Source organism: Chiloscyllium punctatum, chromosome 1 (genome assembly GCF_047496795.1).
Source record: "Chiloscyllium punctatum isolate Juve2018m chromosome 1, sChiPun1.3, whole genome shotgun sequence".
Taxonomy (NCBI): domain Eukaryota; kingdom Metazoa; phylum Chordata; class Chondrichthyes; order Orectolobiformes; family Hemiscylliidae; genus Chiloscyllium; species Chiloscyllium punctatum.
Window position 1 is genome coordinate 125458281 of NC_092739.1, and position 22168 is coordinate 125480448.

At 42.5% G+C, this 22168-nt stretch overlaps 1 protein-coding gene across 9 annotated transcripts in view; it reads right to left on the reverse strand.

Moving 5' to 3' along the window:
• Window positions 1–22168, reverse strand: part of znf532 (zinc finger protein 532) — a 226786-nt gene that overhangs the window by 87178 nt on the left and 117440 nt on the right. For all 9 annotated transcript variants that reach the window (XM_072573555.1, XM_072573593.1, XM_072573576.1 and 6 more), the window contains one exon: window positions 19279–21770. In XM_072573555.1, coding sequence (XP_072429656.1) covers window positions 19279–21744 — 2466 coding nt within the window. In that variant the 5' untranslated portion in view covers window positions 21745–21770. The remainder of the gene's footprint in view (window positions 1–19278; window positions 21771–22168) is intronic.

Genomic DNA, 22168 nt, shown 5'->3' on the forward strand with positions numbered 1-22168 from the left:
TTGACAACAGTAAACATAGTTTAATATACAACTTACACATTAAGCTATATGGGCAGCATGGTGGCTCAGTGGTTAGCACTGCTGCCTCACAGCATCAGGGCAACTGTCTGCATGGAGTTTGCACATTCTCCCCATGTCTGCATGTGTTTCCTCCCACAATACAAAGACATACAGATTAGCTGGTTTGGCAATGGGAAATGCAGGGTCACAGGGGCAGGGTGGGATGCTCTTCGAAGGGTCGGTGTGGACACCAAGGGCCAAATGGTCTGATTCCGCACTGTTGGGATTCTATACATCAAATATTCCTCCTGATCAATTACAGAAAACATTTGTAAGTTAAACTATATTAACATGAATTTGACATTGAGGAAGGGTCACTCAACCTGAAATGTTAACTCTGATTTCTCTTCACAGACACTGCCAGACCTGCTGAGCTATTCCATAAATTTCTGTTTTTGTTATGATTTTGACATGTTTGGTTAATTTGCGAGTAGGTGACACAGTTTAAATAGATAAGTAAAATATGATTTCAGGAATCGATGTTTGAAAATTTTACAAGTTAATTACTTCACTCCAGGGGAAAAGTGGCCCTTTTCTAAAAGAATTTAATATAAAGGTTTTTAATAGAATGTGTCATTGCCATTCTAAAGTTGCCACTGAGATATTTGTGAAAATGTCTTTAAGTTAATTAAATATTAATCTCACCTCCCTTTTAAAAAGCAATGGAGCTCAAGTTGTTTCGGCCACGTCATGGTAAAATTGAAACTGAAGCTTTAGACTATAATGATCCAAGCCCTTTTTCTGTTACCAAATCATGAAACCTTTCATTTCTGCTCTCACACATTACCCACTGTTTCCTCTTCTCTCCCTGCACTTCTTCCTATATGTTATTTGTCAATTATTATTTCTTTCTGATTCCAATTCGATCATGGGATTCGTGTAATAAAACACAATAAAAATGCACAATCCGTAAACCTTACTGCATACATAAAGCCTCTATTTAAGAAGCAAAACATGAAACAACCATCAATTCAGCCCACCATCAAGGGCCATATGATTATTTCATTTAGCTCCAAACTCATCTATTATATTCTCGTGTCCAATTCTTCAGCCATTGCCAAATTAGTCACATAATGTTAATGTAGATGTGATTGACTGCATTTCTAAATTGTAAAATGTGTAGCAGGTATCATTATTTGACTTGCAATTGCAACACTCAATGACTGGATACATTAGTTTTTGTACGTATTTGTTAATAGTATGGTGAGGCAAAAATCAGTGATTGAGAAGTTCTTTTTAAAATCAGTTTTAGATGCTTTACTTCCATGGTCATCGAGTAATATTAGATCTTAGTTAAGGAGTTACATACATGAAGTAAATTTATCTGGATTTTGTGTTTGCTGTGTGCATGCTTTAAATTAATTTTACTAAGATTAGTGCATGTAGCTAAAGCAGTATTAATGTAGCTACACCTTCAATTAGTCAGTGATTTCTATTGAACAAGATCATTGTGCCCACTGTTGTTTTTGTTAATTGTTCACATCTTTTCTGACTTTTACATGAACCAGTATTCACCTGCTATGTCAACATTCAGATGACATTTGTGAACAGTTTGAATTTGGCACTTATGATTCAGTCTTAATTCTTTCACTATTTTGGAAACCTATCATGGAAAAATATCTTCCAATCATCCATTCAGCTTACACAGCATCCTTGAACTACCCCATATTATACGGATTTCTAAGGTTTGCTAAATACAGCTAGACAAAACTGTAAAGCCAGTTTATTTTCCTCACAAACTGATATTCCTGACTGCAGGGAGCATAGAAACATGAAGTGATTTTTCTGACCTATCAAAGGTCAACTGACATCCCACAATTGTCCATGGAAGGTTCTCTGGTACAAATTTCAGGTAATGTTGTAATCTAAACTCCACAGAATCAGTCAAATTGAACTTGAAAAGTTGACATTAGAAAACTGGCAACAGGCTCAGAATGATACAGATGGACTCACTGGCCCACTAATGCTGGCCATTAATACATTGCCAGTTTTACACAAGACAGTTACTGAGCAGACCAAGCGCCTGCCTTTTCAAACATGTCAGACCTACTTACCAATTGCAATTGTATACTAGAACTAGTGGAATTGCACACCAGGTACTCACCTAACACAGTTTGATGGGTGATTGAACTGAAAGAGACTTGGGTAATGTAACTAAGTTATCTTTGCAGAATCAGAAGGACCAGGCTGTGCATGTTTTAATCCCACAACAATATTATTGGTCACAGTTTCTCCAGACTCCCATCCAATCACCCTTCATCCCAAACTTACTCTCCAACATGAAAGGCAGCAGGTGGGCCTGATCCAATTTCGCAAGCTGCATCCAGCCTTCTATATATGGCTCACAGCTCAAGCACAAGGAACAGGAGCAGGCCATCCAGCCCCTAGAGCCTGCTCTACCATTCAATAGGATCATGGTTCATCAGACACTTCTCATGACCACTTTCCTGCCCTTTCCCCATAATCCTTGATGCCCCTTCTGATTAAGAATCTATCTATTTCAGCCTCAAGTATGCACAAGGACTCTGCCCCACAGCTCTCTATGACAATGAGTTACAAAGACTCACAAGCCTCTGAGAGAAGACACATCTCAGTCTTAAATTGGCGCCCGTTTATCCTGAGAGTATAGCCCCTGGTCCTAGACTCACTCAAGGGGGCAAATATCTTCTCACCATTTCTCCTTAATAATCATCCAATGTGTTTCACTGAGCCAAAAACCCATATGCTAAGTCACATCAAGTCTTATTCATCTATTGCTCCTGCACTTTAAGACCTACATTGTTTCTCAATCAAGCTTAAAAACATTCTCTTTATGTTTAAATTCTTCCATGGCTTTGTCGTTCCCTACCTCTAGAATCCCCCCACTTTCCTACAAACAAAGTGACTTTTTGAAAAGTGGAGGTGGTCCAGTGGACACAGTTCTTTAAGTTTGTCACCTGACACCACAATTAATGCTAGCCATGTTACAAGGGGCTGCATTCTACCGTTCAGGCAGTTGAGACTCTCTGCACCATGCAGCTTAGCTGAAGCCTTGCTGCAAATTTCTCAGAACTCAGCAAACCTTCAATGCTGGCCTCTTCTGAGTCAATTCTTTCCTTTGCCAGGGACACATACATGGATAGGAAAAGCTTAGAGGGATATGGGCCAAACACAGGCAAATGGGACTAGTTCAGTTTAGGAAACCAGGTTGGCATGGACGAGTTTGACTCAAGTGTCTGTTTCTGTGCTGTATGACTCTCTAACTCTAAATGTGTCTGTGCTTTATGCTGCATTGATCTTATGATCTGGACATCTCTCAATAAACCTCCTCCATTTTTTGTTTACTCATTCTTCCTCAAACCATTCTTGAGGTCTGTCTCTGTGACTAAGTTTTGACTGAATGCTCCATAATTTCCCTTTTGGATCAACTGCCAAGTTTTATCTGACATTATTTCTGTGAAGGTTTTCTTTTATTTTAAAGCTATTTTTAAGATTCGGTACAAACGTAAGTTATTGTTGGCGCTGCTTCTACTTAAACAGTGCAGAACCTCAACTGACTCCACCTGTGCACCTCCAGAGTGCAGGAGGGCATGCCAGGAGCAACATCAGGAATACCTAATGAAGACGTGTCCGTCTGGTGAAGCTACCAAACAGGGCTACTTCATGCCAAACAGCATAAACAGCAAGTGTTAGACTGAGCTAAGCAATTCCATAGCCAACAGATCAGATCTAAGCTCTGCAGTCACATCCAATCGCGAATGGTGGTGGTCAATTAAACAACTCATTGGAGGAGGAGAAGGCTCCGCATATATCCCCATCCTCAATGATGGAACAGCCCAGCACGTCAGTGCAAAAGACAAGGCTAATGCATTCGCAATAATCTTCGGCCAAAAGTGCTGAGTTTATGATCCATCTCAGCCTTCTCTAGTAGTCCCCAGCATTACAGATACCAGACTTCAGCTAATTTGATTCACTCCATGTAATATCAAGAAACAGTTGGAGACATTGGATACTGCAAAGGTTATAGGCCCTTCTGGCAATATTACTGAAGACTTCTGCTCCAGAACCTCCAGCTTCCCTCATCAAGCTCTTTCAGGACAGTTATAACACTGGCCTCTAGCCAACAATGTGAAAGATTACCCAGGTATGTCCTGTGCACAAAAAGCAGGACAAATCCAACCCGGCCAATTACTGCCCCATCAGCCTACTCTTGATCATCAGTAAAGTGATGGTAGGTGTCATCAACAGTGCAACTAAGCAGCACCTGCTCAGCAATAACCTGCTCAGTGATACCCAGTTTGGGTTCCCCACAGCTTCTGACCTCATTACAGCCCTGGTTCAAACACAGACCAAAAGAGCTGAATTCCAGAGGTGAGGTGAGAGTGACAGCTCTTGACATTAAGACTGTATTCAACCAAATGTGCATCAAGGAACCCGAGCAAAATGGAAAGACATAGATTAGATTAGATTAGATTAGATTACTTACAGTGTGGAAACAGGCCCTTCGGCCCAACAAGTCCACACCGCCCCGCCGAAGCGCAACCCACCCATACCCCTTACCTAACACTACGGGCAATTTAGCATGGCCAATTCACCTGGCCTGCACATCTTTGGAGTGTGGGAGGAAACTCGGGGCAAACTCTCCAGTGGTTAAAGTCATGCCTGGCACATCTGAAGATGGTTGTGGTTGTTGGAGGTCAGTTATCTCACCTCCAGGACAATGCTTCAAGAGTTCCTCATGGTAGTGTCCTAGGCCCAATCATCTTCAGCTGCTTCATCAATGACCTTCCCGATGTTCACCAATGGGTGCACAATGTTCAGCACCATTTGTAAAGCCTCAGATACTGAAGCAGTCCACGTTCAAATGAAACAAAATTTGGACAATATTCAGACTTGGCCGACAAGTGGCGAGTAACATTCATGCCACACAAATACAAGGCTATGACCATCACCAATAAGAGACGATCTAACCACTGCCGCTTGACATTCAGTGGTGTTACCATGATCGAATCCCCAGTATCAATAGCCTGGAGGACCAGAAACTGAACTGAACACATCATAAAAACTCAGGGGCTACAACAGCAGGTCATTGAGTCACAGAGATGTACAGCACGGACACAGACTCTTCAGTCCAACTCGTCCATGCCGATCAGATATCCCAACTCATTCTAATCCAACCTACCAGCAGCCGACCCATATCCCGCTAAACCCTTCCTATTCATTTACCCATCCAGATGACTTTTAAATGTTGCATGAAAAAGTTGCCTCTTAGGTCACTTTTATATCTTTCTCCTCTCACCCTAAACCTATGCCCCCTCATTCTAGACTCCCTCAATTTAGGAAAAAGACTTTGTCGATTTATCCCGTCCATGAGCCTCATGAGTTTATAAAACTCTATAAAGTCACCCCTCAGCCTCCGACGCTCCAGGGAAAACAGTCCTAGCTCAATTCTCCAACCCTGGCAACATCCTTGTAAATCTTTTCTGAACCCTTTCAAATTTCACAACATCCTTCAGATAGGAAGGAGACCAGAATTGCAAGCAATATTCCAACAGTGGCCTAACCAACATCCTGTTTAGCCGCAACATGACCTCCCAACTTCTGTACTCAATACTCTGACTAATAAAGGAAAGCATACCAAACGCCTTCTTCACTATCCTATCTAACTGTGACTCCATTTTCAAGGAGCTATGAACCTGCACTCCAAGGTCTCTTTGTTCAGCAACACTCCCTAGGACCTTACCATTAAGTGTATAAGTCCAGCTAAGATTTGTTTTCCTAAAATGAAGCACCTCGCATTTATCTAAATTTAACTACCCTGTCTTCTACGAGGGTGGCGGTGAAGGGTTGTTTTTCAGACTGGAAGCCTGTGACCAGTGAAGTGCCACAAGGATCGGTGCTGGATCCACCATTTTCATCATTTATATAAATAATTTGGATCTGAGGCACAAGAGGTATAGTTAGTAAATTTGCAGATGACACCAAAATTGGAGGTGTAGTGGACAGTGAAGATTACAACAGGTCAGAGACTTGGAAAACTGCAGCAAGTAACTCACCTTCCTTCTCCACAAAGCCTGTCCAATATCTACATGGCAGAAATCAGGAGTGTGAGGGAATACTCCCCACTTGCCTGGATGGGTGCAGCCCCAATAAGACACGACACTATGGAGGTCAAAGCAGCAGGTCTTTGTCCACAAGATCACATCCACAAGCACCCACTCCCTCCATCACAGATGTTCAGTAGCAGAAATGTGTACTCTCTATAAGATGCATTGCAGAAATTCACTGAAGATCCTCAAACAGCACCTTCTAAACCATGACTATTTGCATCTATAAAGACAAGTACAGCAAGATGCATACACCTACAAGTTCCCCTCCAAGCCACTCACTATCCTGACTTAGAAATGTTTTGCCGTTCCTTCAGTGTCACTGGGTCAAAATCCTGGAATTCCCTCCCTAAGGGCAATGCGGGTCAACCCACAGCAGGTGAACTGGAGCAATTCAAGAAGGCAGATCACCACCACCTTCTCAAGAGCAACTAGGGACAGGCAATAGATGCTGGCCAGCCAGCATCAGCCACATCCCACAAGTGAAAATAAACCTTTTCACCCTGCACCAGGCAGGCAGCCAGCCAATGCACTCAGAAGCGTTGGTGGCTCACAAGTTAATACAACCTCAGCACATGAAATATCATCACTGACAAACTGCACTTTGGATCGTCATTAAATTCACAGGTTAAAAAGCAGTTCCGGAAATCTGACAAAAAAAATGGAAGGCTAGTTTATGAGTCCATACGTCTTGGGGGCTGTTTGCAATAGCCTTGTGCATCAGATATATTAAAATCCAGATGAGGTATCTGGAGTTGACAAGAATCAGCAATTCGAACTGGAGCTGCAGTAGCAACTGTTACCATGACAATGCTGCACCAATTACAAAAGTAAACATTTACAGAAAGCATATCACACAGTTGCTAAGTGCACTACTCAGCATGCTAGAAAACAAAACAGAACATTTTATTTCATTCCACATTGCCAGATCCCAGCTGACTTTGGGATTAGCTTCCAATGTGTTAAACAAAGCTAGTGACAAGACTGGCAGGATATAAAGCATCTCAACAGTGGGTTGTGGAAAAAAACCTGTTATTCTCCTGTCAGAATTATGAATGATTAGGAATGAGCAGAAGCCAAAGCTGAAGTAGTTTTTAAGAGGTTACATTATGTTATTTCATAGCTTCATATTCTTTCCATCACTTCTAATTTCAAAATATTGCATCAATAAATAAACCACTGAGAACTGACCTAAGCTTGGAATGATTGCAAATTGGGAGTTCATTGTAATATCATAACAACAGAATAATACTAAGCATAATATTTCACAGCAGTGCGCAATAATGGATTTTTTTTTAGATAGTCATTTGGTAATACAGAACTTGAGTATTGCTGAAAAAGGGATACTTTCTCAAAGCTTTTCATCTAACAGTCATCAGGACAATTCACAAGAATCTGGATTAGTGGTGCTGGAAGAGCACAGCAGTTCAGGCAGCATCCAAGTAGCTTTGAAATCGACGTTTCGGGCAAAAGCCCTTCATCAGGAATAAAGGCAGAGGAAATGACCTGGGAGTTGCAGTGGGAGAGGGACTCCCTGAGATTCTTGTAGAGAGAGGAGGAAAACTTTTTACCCAATTCACAAGAATGCCTTTCATGGGGAAAGCATTGAAGTCACTTGCCAACCAATTAGCACTCTCCTCTCAGTACATGTACAAATGTACTGAGTACATGTGCTGAGAGGATAGTACAAATACTGGTGTTGCCCTTGAATTAGTATTCTTGTGATAAGTGTAAAATGATATGCTTCAAGAAAGTGTCTCGTTTTCAATGAAAGTCTGTCACCTTATAAATTTTATGTTCTTCTATTCTGGGTGTTAAACCTTCACAAGGATTTCAATGTATTAAAAATCATGAACAAACAGCAGGGGCTGTGATAGTGTAAAATTCAGAACTTTAATAACCGTTCATAAGTTGAAAGAAGCAGCAAGGATCAAAGACAAACTTATGCAGGAATTGAAACTGATTAGCCATGTCTGGGAGGAGTCAAAGCTATATAAACAAAACTGTTTCAACAACTGCTTGATAAATGGCTGCCATATGTCACAGGGACAACTGATTATCCGGGAGAACAATTTAAGGAGTTAATCACTGCTACACCTTCAAACAGACAAGTCAGTGCCAAACATAAGAAGGAACAATGAAGCTACTTTTGATTAAAAAAAAGGTAAGCTGCAGACTCGATGGTTCCAGAGGAGCAGTCAATAATGTGGACAAAAGAATCTAAAGGATCATCAATAATGTTACACAACAAACAAGTCAGAATCATTGGTGGCCTTTAAGTGGCAATTGGATAAGTACATTGATAGGTGTTTAGACTAGGACAAATGCTCGGCACAACATCGTGGGCCGAAGGGCCAGTTCTGTGCTGTATTGTTCTATGTTCTACGTTCTAACTTGAAGTATGGAGAATTGTGTAACAATTCAACTCCAGGGTTCCTCAGGAGCAGAACTCCAAAGAATAACACTGCACAAGTATGGAACCTTGGAGACATCCAGAGACAGACACTGTTGGTTGGAATCACAGCTAAATTCCACCATTAATCCTGTAATAGCCAAGTTGGGTTGTGAGGCCTAACTTGCTTATTTGAGGATCCTTATTTTGGTTAGTACATGCAATAGAGTTTAAATAATTGTTTAAGGCTGTGAGATTTCTTAGTAAGTAGCCAAATTAAAGGCATCTGAGGGTACAGAACAGATATGGGAAAGATTCAAGAAGCTGAGCTTATTCTTCTTTCCACAAAAAGGTGACAGGGAGAATTATTGGAGACATTCAAAGCTCGAAATATTTTGACAAAAGTAAGTGAGGTGAAACAGTGGATTGACAGCCAGAGGAAATATTTAAGGCAATTGGCTATAAAAACTGTCAGAGGTAAGAACAGGAGAGTTGTTACTTTTAAAACAAAGTGGTTCAAACTGGTGAATTTCAAACCTTTACATGCAATAACAAAATCACATCAAAGACAGAACAGACCACCCATGGGATCCTGTCTTTTCACTTTCATTTGTAACCACTAAAAGAAATCATGAATTAATGAGAAGAATGTTGCTGCTTTTGATGAGGCACCGAGGAGGTGATATGTGGTTCCAAGTTAGAGAGATAAGTCTTATTGTCAGGCTCCAGGTTCAACTCATTCCTCGTGACTTTCAGCCTCAGAAGTGTTGAAACTTCAACCTCGCAGTTGTGTGTTGTAACAGTAATGTCAGTCTTGCTTATAAAACTATAATGTGGTCGCGCATACATTTGAAGACTCGTACTTGGGCTGGTTGTGTGGCCTCACATAGGGTTGAAGGTCTGTTTTCTCACTGGGGCTCAACCGTGCCATTCTGGAGCAGTAAAAATGCATTTTGGACCTTTGAAGATTACCAGGAAGACTTTCACAGAAAAGCAATGGACCGGAGTTTCCAGTTTAAAGGATCATTTATCTAAACTAACTATGTATTTTAGCATGTTAAACAAAAAGCATTGTAGCTCTTTCACAGTCATCTGCAGTGAATAGTGATTCAGTTCGAGGCACTTTCTTATAAACTTGAGAACAATAAGTGCAAAAATTCTGCTCTCCTTTGAGCAACACAGCCATGTGATTTTTGTTCTCCAAATCTATGTTTTCAAAACGCTACCTGACATTCAAAAGTGATCTTGCAAACAAAAAATGCAGGATTAAAATAAACTATTTTAATTGAGCTAGTATGAAGTCCCTTCTTCAAAACATTTGTCTGAATCAAGGAACAGGAGAATCGACGTTTCGGGCATCAGCCCTTCTTCAGGAATGAGGAAAGTGTGTCCAGCAGGCTAAGATAAAAGGTAGGGAAGAGGGACTTGGGGGACGGGCGTTGGGAATGCGATAGGTGGAGGGAGGTCAAGGTGAGGGTGATAGGCCGGAGTGGGGTGGGGGCGGAGAGGTCAGGAAGAAGATTGCAGGTTAGGAAGGCAGTGCTGAGTTTCAGGGATTTGACTGAGACAAGGTGGGGGGAGGGGAAATGAGGAAACTGGAGAAATCTGAGTTCATCCCTTGTGGTTGGAGGGTTCCTAGGTGGAAGATGAGGCATTCTTCCTCCAACCATCATGTTGCTATGGTCTGGCGATGGAGGAGTCCAAGGACCTGCATGTCCTTGGTGGAGTGGGAGGGGGAGTTGAAGTGTTGAGCCACGGGGTGGTTGGGTTGGTTGGTCCGGGTGTCCCAGAGGTGTTCTCTGAAACGTTCCGCAAGTAGGCGGCCTGTCTCCCCAATATAGAGGAAGCCACATCGGGTGCAGCGGATGCAATAGATGATGTGTGTGGAGGTGCAGGTGAATTTGTGGCGGATATGGAAGGATCCCTTGGGGCCTTGGAGGGAGGTAAGGGGGGAGGTGTGGGTGGAGGTTTTGCATTTCTTGCAGTTGCAGGGGAAGGTGCCGGGAGTGGAGGTTGGGTTGGTGGGGGGTGTGGACCTGACGAGGGAGTCACGGAGGGAGTGGTCTTTTCGGAATGCTGTAAGGGGAGGGGAGGGAAATATGTCCCTAGTGGTGGGGTCCGTTTGGAGGTGGCGGAAATGACGGCGGATGATACGCTGGACATGGAGGTTGGTGGGGTGGTAGGTGAGGACCAGTGGGGTTCGGTCCTGGTGGCGGTTGGAGGGGCGGGGCTCAAGGGCGGAGGAGCGGGAAGTGGAACCGCAATCCCTGCAACCGCAAGAAATGCAAAACTTGCGCCCACACCTCCCTCCAAGGCCCCAAGGGACACTTCCATATCCACCATAAATTCACCTGCACCTCCACACACATCATCTATTGCACTCTTCCACTTCCCGCTCTTCCGCCCTTGAGCCCCGCCCCTCCAACCGCCACCAGGACAGAACCCCACTGGTCCTCACCTACCACCCCACCAACCTCCATATACAGCGTATCATCCGCCGTCATTTCCGCCACCTCCAAACGGACCCCACCACCAGGGACATATTTCCCTCCCCTCCCCTATCAGCGTTCCGAAAAGACCACTCCCTCCGTGACTCCCTCATCAGGTCCACACCCCCCACCAACCCAACCTCCACTCCCGGCACCTTCCCCTGCAACCGCAAGAAATGCAAAACTTGCACCCACTCCTCCCTCCTTACCTCCCTCCAAGGCCCCAAGGGACACTTCCATATCCGCCACAAATTCACCTGCACCTCCACACACATCATTTATTGCATCCGCTGCACCCGATGTGGTCTCCTCTATATTGGGGAGACAGGCCGCCTACTTGCGGAACGTTTCAGAGAACACCTCTGGGACACCCGGACCAACCAACCCAACCACCCCGTAGCCCAACACTTCAACTCCCCCTCCCACTCCACCAAGGACATGCAGGTCCTTGGACTCCTCCATCGCCAGACCATGGCAACACGACGGCTGGAGGAAGAGTGCCTCATCTTCCACCTGGGAACCCTCCAACCACAAGGGATGAACTCAGATTTCTCCAGTTTCCTAATTTCTCCTCCCCCCACCTTGTCTCAGTCAAATCCCTCGAACTCAGCACCGCCTTCCTAACCTGCAATCTTCTTCCTGACCTCTCCGCCCCCACCCCACTCCGGCCTATCACCCTCACCTTAACCTCCGTCCACCTATCGCAATGCCAACGCCCGTCCCCCAAGTCCCTCCTCCCTACCTTTTATCTTAGCCTCCTGGACACACTTTCCTCATTCCTGAAGAAGGGCTGATGCCCGAAACGTCGATTCTCCTGTTCCTTGGATGCTGCCTGACCTGCTGTGCTTTTCCAGCAACACATTTTCAGCTCTGATCTCCAGCATCTGCAGTCCTCACTTTCTCCTCGAAGATTTGTCTGAATCAAGCCAAGATTAACAATGCACAAATTTTGAGATCTGACAAAAGGTCACTGCACTCTTAACATTATCTGTTTTTTCCTCCACAGGTCCTGCCAGACCTGCTGAGTTTCTCCAGTACTTTTGACTTGTGTTTCAAATTTCCAGTATCCGCAGTACTTTGTTTTTAAATTAATGCACAAATTTACTTTTCAATCATCTCTTAATGCAAAATATCATCTAAATTCATTGGAAAATCTTTTTTTTAATTACTTTAGGACTTTTAATCATTCAGATTGGTAAGTAATATTTTTATAGAGCCTGTATAAATTAATAGTTTGTTGAAGATTGCATGTGTTAAATCGCTTCTCAGCTGTGACAAAAGCAATAAAGGTTAAAAAGTATGTACTTCATTAGGCCTAATTCAATGTGTTAAAAATTATTTTGTTTAAATAGCAAGTGTAGATGACTCCATGCAAAACGAGAGATAATGAGATATCTGATCTGAGGGAGTCAGCATCAGCCTGTTTCAGATAATGATTGTCTGAGTCACAAGGTTGTCAGTTTGACAGAAATTAACAGCTTTGACATCTTGAGTACACTGTATATGTTTTTCTTTGTTGCCATATATATATATATATATATATATATATATAAAAATGGAGTTCAGCTGCAGATTCTCTCCCAGATAGAGCTCAATGTAACATCAAACGACAATAAAAGACTTTATCGTCTGGGTCCAGCATCAGCAAAAGTGACTAATCCTTGCATTTGAACTCAACTACAATTTAGTGATTTTTAATAGGACTTCAAATTGACAATATTTTTGGACTTAACAGATATGTATTTAAATTTGCTTTGTCTTCCTCATGTTTAAGCCATTCTCAAACGACCTTATAAAATTGTATTTTCAGTCTGAAGCTACCAAAGGCAGATTTGTAGTCAAAGTTAACATTTAAATTTCCATTTTACACATTATGGTCAATGATTTATTTCTACTAATTCGAGGATTGAGAAGTTCAACTCAAACTATTGTAAAATCTAAACTGTACCACTGTTGTTGCTCGCTTACCTAATTGTTGTCTAATAAAATTGTTCGGCAGTTATTATCAATGTTATCATCCCGTTAAAGCATACCAGAACTTCACGAGAGTCAAGGGATAGGGATGAGTACAGTGGCCATCACTAAGGAGAAAATGCTGGGCAAGCTGAAACATCTGAAGGTGGAAAAATCATTCAAACCAGTTAGTCTACACCTCAGAGTTCTGAAGGAGAGAGCTGAAGATGTTATACAGGTAATGGTGGTGAACTTACAGAAGTTACTGAAATCAGGTAGAGGTCCAGACAACTGGAAAATGGCTAACGTAGCATCTCAGTTTTAGAAGGAGGGATGCAGAAGACAGGAAACTACAGGCCGGTTAACCTGACTTCACTGGTAAGATTTTAGAGTGCATTATTAAGGATGAGATTGAAGAGTACTTGTACATGCATGGTAAAACAGGGCTAAGTCAGCATAACTTTGTGAAAGGGAGGTCATGCCTGACAAATCTGTTAAAAATCTTTGAGAAGGTAATGGGCAAGTTAGACAAAAGAGAGCCAATGGATGTGATCTACTTGGAATTTCAAGAGATCTTTGACAAGGTGATGTACAGGAGGCTGCTAAATAAGAGCCCATGGTGTTAGCAGCCAGCTATTGACATGGATAGAGGATTAGCTTACTGGCAGGAGGCAGAGAGTAGGGATAATGGACATTTTTTTAGGATGGCAGTCGGTGACATTTGGAGTTTGCAGGGCTAGGTGGTGGGACGACAACTATTCACATTATATATTAATGACCTGGACGAAGGAATTGAGGCCATTGTTGCTAAGTTTGCAGGTGACACAAAGAAAGATGGAGGGACAGGTAGTTTTGAGAAAGTGAGGAGGCTACAGAAACACTTGGATAGGATAACAGTGTGCAAAGAAGCGACAGATGAAATACAATGTGGGAAAGTGAGGCGTTATGCAATTTAGAAGAAAAAGTAGAGATGTAGACTATTTTCTAAATGGGGAACAGTTTAGGAAATCTGAACCATAGGGAATTTAGATCTAGTTCAGTATTCTGTTAAAGTTAACATGTAGATTCATGTGGCAGTCAAGAAGGCAAATGCAATATTAGCATTCATTCAAGAAGGCTAGAATACAAAATCAGAGATGAGCTTCTATGGCTGTATAATGCTCTGATCAGACTGCATTTGGAAAATTATGAGCAGTTTTGGGCCCTGCATCTAAGGAAGGATGTACTGGCTTTGGAGCGGTCCTAGATGAGGTTTCCAAGAATGATCCAGGGGATGAAGGATTTGTCATATGAGGACACTGGGTCTGTACTTGACAGAGTTTAGAAGATGAGAGGGTTCTCACTGAAGCTCAAGAATATGGAGAGGCCTGGATGATATAGTCAAGATGCTTCCAATATTGGGAGAGCGTCAGAATGAAGGGACAACCCTTTAGAACATAGATGAGGAGGAATTTCTTCTGCCAGAGCGTGGTAAATCTGTGGAGCTCATTGCCACAGGAGGTCAAGTCATTGAATGTATTTAAGACAGATAGATGGGTTTTTGATTAGTATGGGCATCAAGGGTTCCAGGGAGAAGGCAGGAGAATGGGGTTGAGAAACATATCAGCCTTGATTTCAAATGGCGGATCAGACTCGATCAGCTGGATAGCCAAATTCTGCTCCCATATCTATCTCCAAAATCATTGATGATCACATGTGCATGTTATAACTGGTAATACTCAGGGTTACTGTCGAAAGCTCCCACAGCTGAGACTGTGCTCCTGAAGTTTAATGTTTGATTTTACTTGCCCAATAGCTAAACCATTTGCAGTTTTTCAAGGAAACATTTTGTTCAACATGAGGCTGAATAGACCTCACCCCTCACATGCCCAAAAATATACGGCCAATTCATGCAAACTCATGCCAAGCCAGGCTCCCACCTACCCTCAATGGCCCCTCATACCCTATCCACCAACTCATACCACTTCTATGCTCATTTATCTCATAGACACTCTGGACAGAACAAAACTCTGTAGTGACAACCGCATGTGTAGAAAAGATTACAAAAGCAGGCAGACACTAGTTTCTTATTGCAATCCTACAAAGGTGTCAATCAACCAAACCTTTACAGTATCATAGCAGAAACTGTAAACATTTGAAAATATTTCATTGCGTGTAAAAAGAAGAAAAAAGTCAGTGATTAAATAAATTGAAGAAAAGGCACTGTCATTCAAGCAATATTTTCCCCTTCTGTGCACATATTTTATCAAAATAGTACAAGTCTGGGCTCTCAATCATGCATGCATTGTGTTACAAGGTGACATAGGTGGGTCCATGCTGCAGAATGGGTTGACATAGAGGGTATGAGGAGCCATTGAGGGTTAGGTGGAGAAGTATATGAGTTTGCATGCAGAATAAGGGCAAGATCTTTTGTAGTTATCGTTCAAACATATTCCCACATCCATGTAATGATTCATGACTTCTCTAAGGGACCACAGGCTATGAGTCCTTGAAAAGCTGGTCCAACTCCTTTGACATTGAGGGGGGTCAAGTGATGCGTATTCCCATGCAATGGAGCTTGCCAGTTCAACAATGCAGAGTTCGGGTTCGATGTCCACACTATATTCCTGTGTAAGCAAAACGTAAGGGCCCAGGAATCCTGGAATAGGATTCTATGCACCACATTTGATGATCTACAGAGACTCCATGACTCAGCAAAAGTCCAGCCCAATGTTCCAAGTCAATGACCTTTCATGCTGCCAAACATCATCAACCAGAAACATTGAACTATTCCTCTCTCCAAAAATGCTGCCAGATGTTTACTCTTCATTTCAAAATTCCCACGTTTACAATATTTTTCAGTGCCCATCCTTGTTAATTTGTTTTATGGACTAACGCCGCCCTATTTTCCCCAGTGCAAAATGGCTTTCTGCCCCAAACACAACACCATTCTCAGTGATGGAGCCTTCACCCATTCATTCATTTGTCAGCAATCCCTTCCTCATGTCTTTTTCTCGTCAACAATTTCTCCTAAAAAAATTCTTAAAGCCCGGCTCTTCAACCAAAGAGAAAGTATGCCACATTTGTATAGCTCCTACATTAAATAAGATAGCTAGAGCATATGGGATTATTTAAATGTACGGTAATGAATAGGCTAGTTAGCCTTATCTCAATCATTAGTAAGATTTTAGAGTCTACAATTAAGGATTAGATTGTGGAGTACTTGGAAGTGCATGGTAAAACAGAGCTGAATCAGAACAGCTTCATCAAGGAGAAATCATACCTGACAAACATGTTAGAATTCTTTGAGGAGATAGCAAGCAAGTTATGGAAAGGAAAATCAGTAGACGTTGTCTATTTGGATTTCCAGAAGGCCTTTGACAAGGTGCCACACAGGATGCTGTTAAATAAGACAAGAGCCCATGGTGTTAGGGATAAGGTACTGGCATAGATCGAGGATTGGCTGACTGGCAGAAGGAAGAGAGTGGGGATAAAAGAGTCATTTTCTGGTTGGCAGCCAGTGACTAGTGGAGTACCATGAGGTACAACTATTCACAGTATACATTAACGATCCAGATGAAGGAACTGAGGGCATTGTTGCTAAGTTTGCAGATGACACAAAGATAGGTGGAGGGACAGTTAGTCCTGAGGAAGTAGGGATGATGCAGAAAGACTTTGACGGCTAAGCAATGGGCAAAGAAGTGGCTGAGAAATGCAATGTGGTAAAGTGTGAGGTTATGAAATTTGGTAGAAAGAATAGAGGTGTCACTATTTTCCAAATGGGGGAAATGCTTTGGAAATCTGAAGCAAAAAGGGTCATAGGAGTCCTAGTTCATGATTCTCTTAAGGTGAACATGTTGGATAAGGAAGGGAAATGTAATGTTTGCATTCATTTTTGAGAAGGCCACAATACAAAAGCTGGGATGAACTGCTGGGGCTGTATTAGGCTCCGGTCAAACCACAAATTGGCATATATGATCAGGTTGTACGTTTGCTCACTGAGCTGGTAGATTTGTTCTCAGACATTTCATCATGGAATATGTGAGCAGTTTTGGGTCCTGTATCTAAGGAAAGACATGCTGGTACAGGGGCAGCAGAGGAGATTTACAAGAATGACTCAGGGAATGCAAGACTTGTCATATGAGGTGTCGTTGAGGACTCTGTGTCTGTAGCCAATTGAGTTTTGAAGGATGAGGGGGAATCTGATTGAAACTTACATAATACTGAGAGGTCCGAATGGAATGGATGTGGAGAAGATATAGGAGATCTAGAACCTGAGGGTATAGATAAGATGAGGAGGAATTTCTTCAGTTGGAGCATGGTTAGTCTGTGGAACTCATTACTGCAAGGGGCTGTGGAGGTCAAGTCATTGAGTGTATTTAAGACAGAGATAGATAGATTCTTGATTGGTAATGAGGTCAAGTGTTATGGGGAGAAAGCAGGAAAATAGGGTGGAGAAGAATGAATGGTGTGCAGACTTTATGGGCCAAATGGACTAATTATGCTCTTATGGAATTGCAGTCAATTTGAATTTAGTAAGGTTCAAATCACAAGGAGCTTTGGGATAAATCACAAGGTAGTATGATTTCAATGATGTTTTCTGAGGAATACATACCATCCAAGATCAAGATTCTGATTACTATTTTTCATCTCTCTCTTTACAGTTCAGCATTGTTCTCCTTTTGTCTAACCATGGGATACATTGGGACATTCTTTCTTTTAAGGATACTAGTATTACACAATTGCAGGGCATCGACCTGGAAACTCAGAACTCAGTTAGCTGCCTGTATGATTTATTTACTTAAATAATGTTTTCATCCATTCTTGGTACCTCCTCTCTATGCAGGCCATAAAGTATTGCCAACAAACCAAAATATCTGCACTAAAAGAGAACAGAAATGAAAGAATGAAAAATCTACAGGTTGGTTTTCTCGTACCTCTTTTTAGTAGATCCATTTGTTTTAAATTATTCCCTTGAGCCAATCGAAATAAAAACCAGGAGAAAAGTAAATAGATTGCCAACTTACTGTCTTTTATGTTAAACTATTTCACAAAGTAATAGCTACCCATCTGTTTTCATTACTGCACATATATCTAATACCTGTTGCAGTTGGCAACAGATCTTAGTGTACTGATTGAGGATTTATTCACTAATGGAGCAACAACTCTTAGAACATCCCTTTGCAAACCATACAAAAGCAATGAGATAGAAAGAAGCAAGCAGAAGTAGAATGGCTGCTTAATTTTTGCTGGCTCGAATAACTAAGCAATGTAGCCAATGAACCAGAGTTTTAAACCTCCGACAGAAGTGGAAATACAGTAGAAGCAGTATTCTAGAATCATGTGTCCAAAGTTTTCATCACCTCAAAAAATTCTGTATCGCTGTAAATGGGGCATACTGTACCACAACAAATGTCACAGATTAAATTTAACAAATACAATTACATTAAAATCATGTTAAATCATATCATCTGGAGAATCATGCCAACTGAGTACAAAAGAGTTCATAATCCTTGTGACTGACATAAGCTTCAAAATTTCTATTTATAATACTTCATAGAATTTTATGATTCCTCATTAACGTATTACCCCTCAGGTGTTCTACTGCCTGCTTTATCTCCACATTTAAAAAGTGCAGTGCATTTTTGACCAGCCTCCCAATGTCTACCTTCGTAAACTCCGCTGCTCACTATGCACATTCTGATTAGCGCTACGTTAATTTGTTCATCATCCCTGTGCACACTGAAATACATTTCTGGTCCACTGTCACCTTGACTTTAAAATTCGCCTTCTTTATTATTTGCAAATCCCACTGTGCCTTGCCCCACCCTATCGCTGTAATCTCCTCTAGTCCCACAATGCTCCAGTAACACTTAGTTACTCCAACCCTGGACACGTCCGATTCCAATTGCTTTCACTCTGCCACTGGTGATCACGCATTCACCCATTTAAGCCACAAACTCCAGAATTCTTTCCTTCAATCTCTCCACTTCTCTCTCTCTTTCACCTCATTTAAGATGCTCTTTAAAATCTTTCTCTTTAACCCAGATTTTAATGTACTGTCCTGTCCTGCCTTGGTGTCAATTTTTATCTGCCTATGCTCCTCTGAAGCAGTCTGGGATATTTTTAACACATTAAAAAGTATTATAAAAATGCAAGTTATTGTTGTCGCACACTGTAGACAGAATTTAAACTGTTTTCAGGAAGAGTATTATTCATTGCCTAGGGATATTCATGGGACCAGTCTATTACCGTGAGGATAACAGATCATAGGGAGCTATGGAACATTTACCAACTCATTTGTCACAACTTGATTTACCTGTCCGCCTGCTTCTGCAGCATGTTGGAAGTGTGTGGCAAGCAAAATCTCATCCAGAAACGTCTCACTGCACTCCAAACACTTCATGCCATAGCGGGAAAGCTTTGATGGATCTTCATCCAGGGGCATTGCTGGGAGAATGGGAGCATTGGCAGGCGCAGAAATCACCGCACTGGGTACACTTGCAACAGTTTTCGCTACGGCACCAGCAGTGCCACCTGCAGACGTCAAGACCGGCGCAGAGATAGTGGTGGAAGAAACGCTATTACTGGAACTGGGAATGATCATCTGGTCTGCAGGAATGGGTTTCATAATCAGATGAGAACACTGCATCACCACACCCTTGTCCTTGTGCCCACGAGCATGTGAGAGAAGACTGCACTTGTTGAAAAAGACCAAGTTCTTTGCACAGTGGTTACATGTGACTTCAATCCTCACACTTCTCCGGTCATAATGCTGTGCCAAACTCTTCTCCAAAGCAAATGAATCACCACATTCTAAGCATTTGTATCCACGAAGTGGTATACTAATATTTGTATTCATTGGAGGATTAAGATTAGGCGTGTAGACAGGGACTGGATTTACACTGCTCAGCACCTTGTTAAATGTCTCAACCACTGCATTCTGGGAATAGGCCACCACGTGAACTCGAGATACCTTTTTAGCTGGCTGTGTGGAAGCAGCAGTGATTAGAGCCTGTTTTATGGGCTGCTGCGTTTTGGAAAGCACCTGACGGAGTTCAGAAGATGCTTGGGCAGTTTGAGGCAAAAGATTAAGGTTAGCGAGGTGGACAGTCTTTGGCACAAGTTTGGCATTTGCAAGGCTGGATGCTGGGACCACCACAGTTTGCTGCTGCATCGCATTGGCAGCTTTCAGGATGGCACTGCTGGCACTCTGAACTGAGGCAGCAGAAATGACGGTGGCTTTGACTGTAGTGTTGTTCGCAAACTTCAGGTTGATCACCTGTGATCCTGCTGTCTTCACAGCAGACACTGGAAGGAAAGCAGTGGCAACAGGTTTAATTGTAACCTGTTTCTGAGCAACGTCAGGAGACATTACTGAATTAGAAGCTGTAACAAGTGCCGATTGCACGGGCGTGGTAGGAGGCGAAGAAACAGAAGACTCAGTAGGTGGAGATGACAAAAGTGATGAGACAACCAAGGAGTTTGCTTGTTCTGGTCCTCTTCTACCAAGCTCTTGCTCAACCTCTGGCATGATTCTGGTCACTGTTCTGGTAATCTCACCAGATGATGTTTTGATGGTTTTGATGCGAACCTTAGGGATTGCAGGCGGTGAGCTTGCAGGAGAGGAAGGGGACCCTTTCATGCTACATTCACTTGACACACTCCGGGGGCTATCGGGCTGTTTGATGGCAACTTTCTTCACCACTTCCATTGGGCTCTGAGGGCCCTCGGGAGACTTTTCAGCGACTCTAGGGCTTTCTCGAGATTCTTTTAAAACCGGAGAAGGCCCCCTTGAGACAGACTGAGGTTCCTTATTGATATCTGCTGCAGCCTTTTTAGCATTCAAAGCAGCAATTGCCGCAATACACGAGGAAAGCTTGGAGGAGGACTTAGCCCTAAGGTTTGAAGGACAAGTAACATTCACTCCAGTTTTCTCACCACTTTTGCCATCGAGGACTCTGTTATCAAGCTGCTTCTCAGCAGAATTTTTAAAACTCTTTTCAGCATCCTCGTCAGACAATTTCTCATCCATATTTCGGACTTTAAATGTCTCAAGAATCCCTGAATTAACACTGGGACTTTCACTCTCTCTGTTGCTTTTCAATATCTTACCCTTTTCTTCAGCTTCTGGCATGGACACTTCCTGCTTGACATTGCTCTCCATTCCGGCCTTCCTTGGCTTCTCACTTTCTCGCTCAACAGTGGGACCTGGATGTACGTTTGCTTGATAAACCGGTTGGCTCTCCTCTTTGACGTGTGGAGGATCGTCAACTTCAATTTTGTCATCGTCCTCGAACTCCTCCGCACTGGAAATGGGGCTGAACTGGTTAAACGCGGAGTCTTTCATTCCTGCATCAGGGCCATCGATGGTCTCGGCTCCCGACAAATCTAGTTTAGCTTCGGTGCCTGGGGGGCCTTCACACCTGGCTGACTTGCCGTCCAATTCTTTAGAATACCCATCCAGGTTTGTCACACTGAGGAAGCCATTGTGTAAGCCATTGCCTGAAGAATGGTGATTCTCTTTGTCTAGAGTCGAGGTTTCTGTTGTCGCGGCCGCAGGCTCACACGAGTCAAGAGTTCGGATATTTTTCACAATCACGCTCACTACCCCGTCGGGGGCAGAGGGGACCTGGGCATCCTCATCCACGGGGATGCTCTGTTTCAGGTGCCCTTCATTCTCATCGTGTACAGACTCAATTGCTGCTTTCGGGTCAACCTGCATATCTGGGATGTCAAACGCAGCAAGCAGGTCATCGAAATCCGGGGTTTTCATATCCCCCATGATCGTCAGTTTATTGGTGTGCAACGCTGCAAGAGAAACAAAAGCAAAATATATCAATTTACACCTTTCCACATCAATCATGTAGTTTACTTGTCATTTACACACAGACAATTTGACTGCTTTCCCACATCAATTGCTTTAATGGTTGAAATGTAAATTAGATGCCAATGGGGAAAAATTTAATTTTGGAAACATGTTAGAGCTAACATTTGAAAAAAAATCATTTCGACCAGAAGTGTGGACAATCTAAATCTCTAAAATACAACCCCAAATGTAAGTCTTTATTTTTCAGACTAACAATTGGACAGAAGGAGACAATTTTTGTTCGAAGTTCAAACGAAGGTTGCTAATTGAAATGAAGAACTTGTAGCAAAAGCCTGTCATAAAATTAATGACTATTGAAGAATAAAATAAGAAAAAGAAA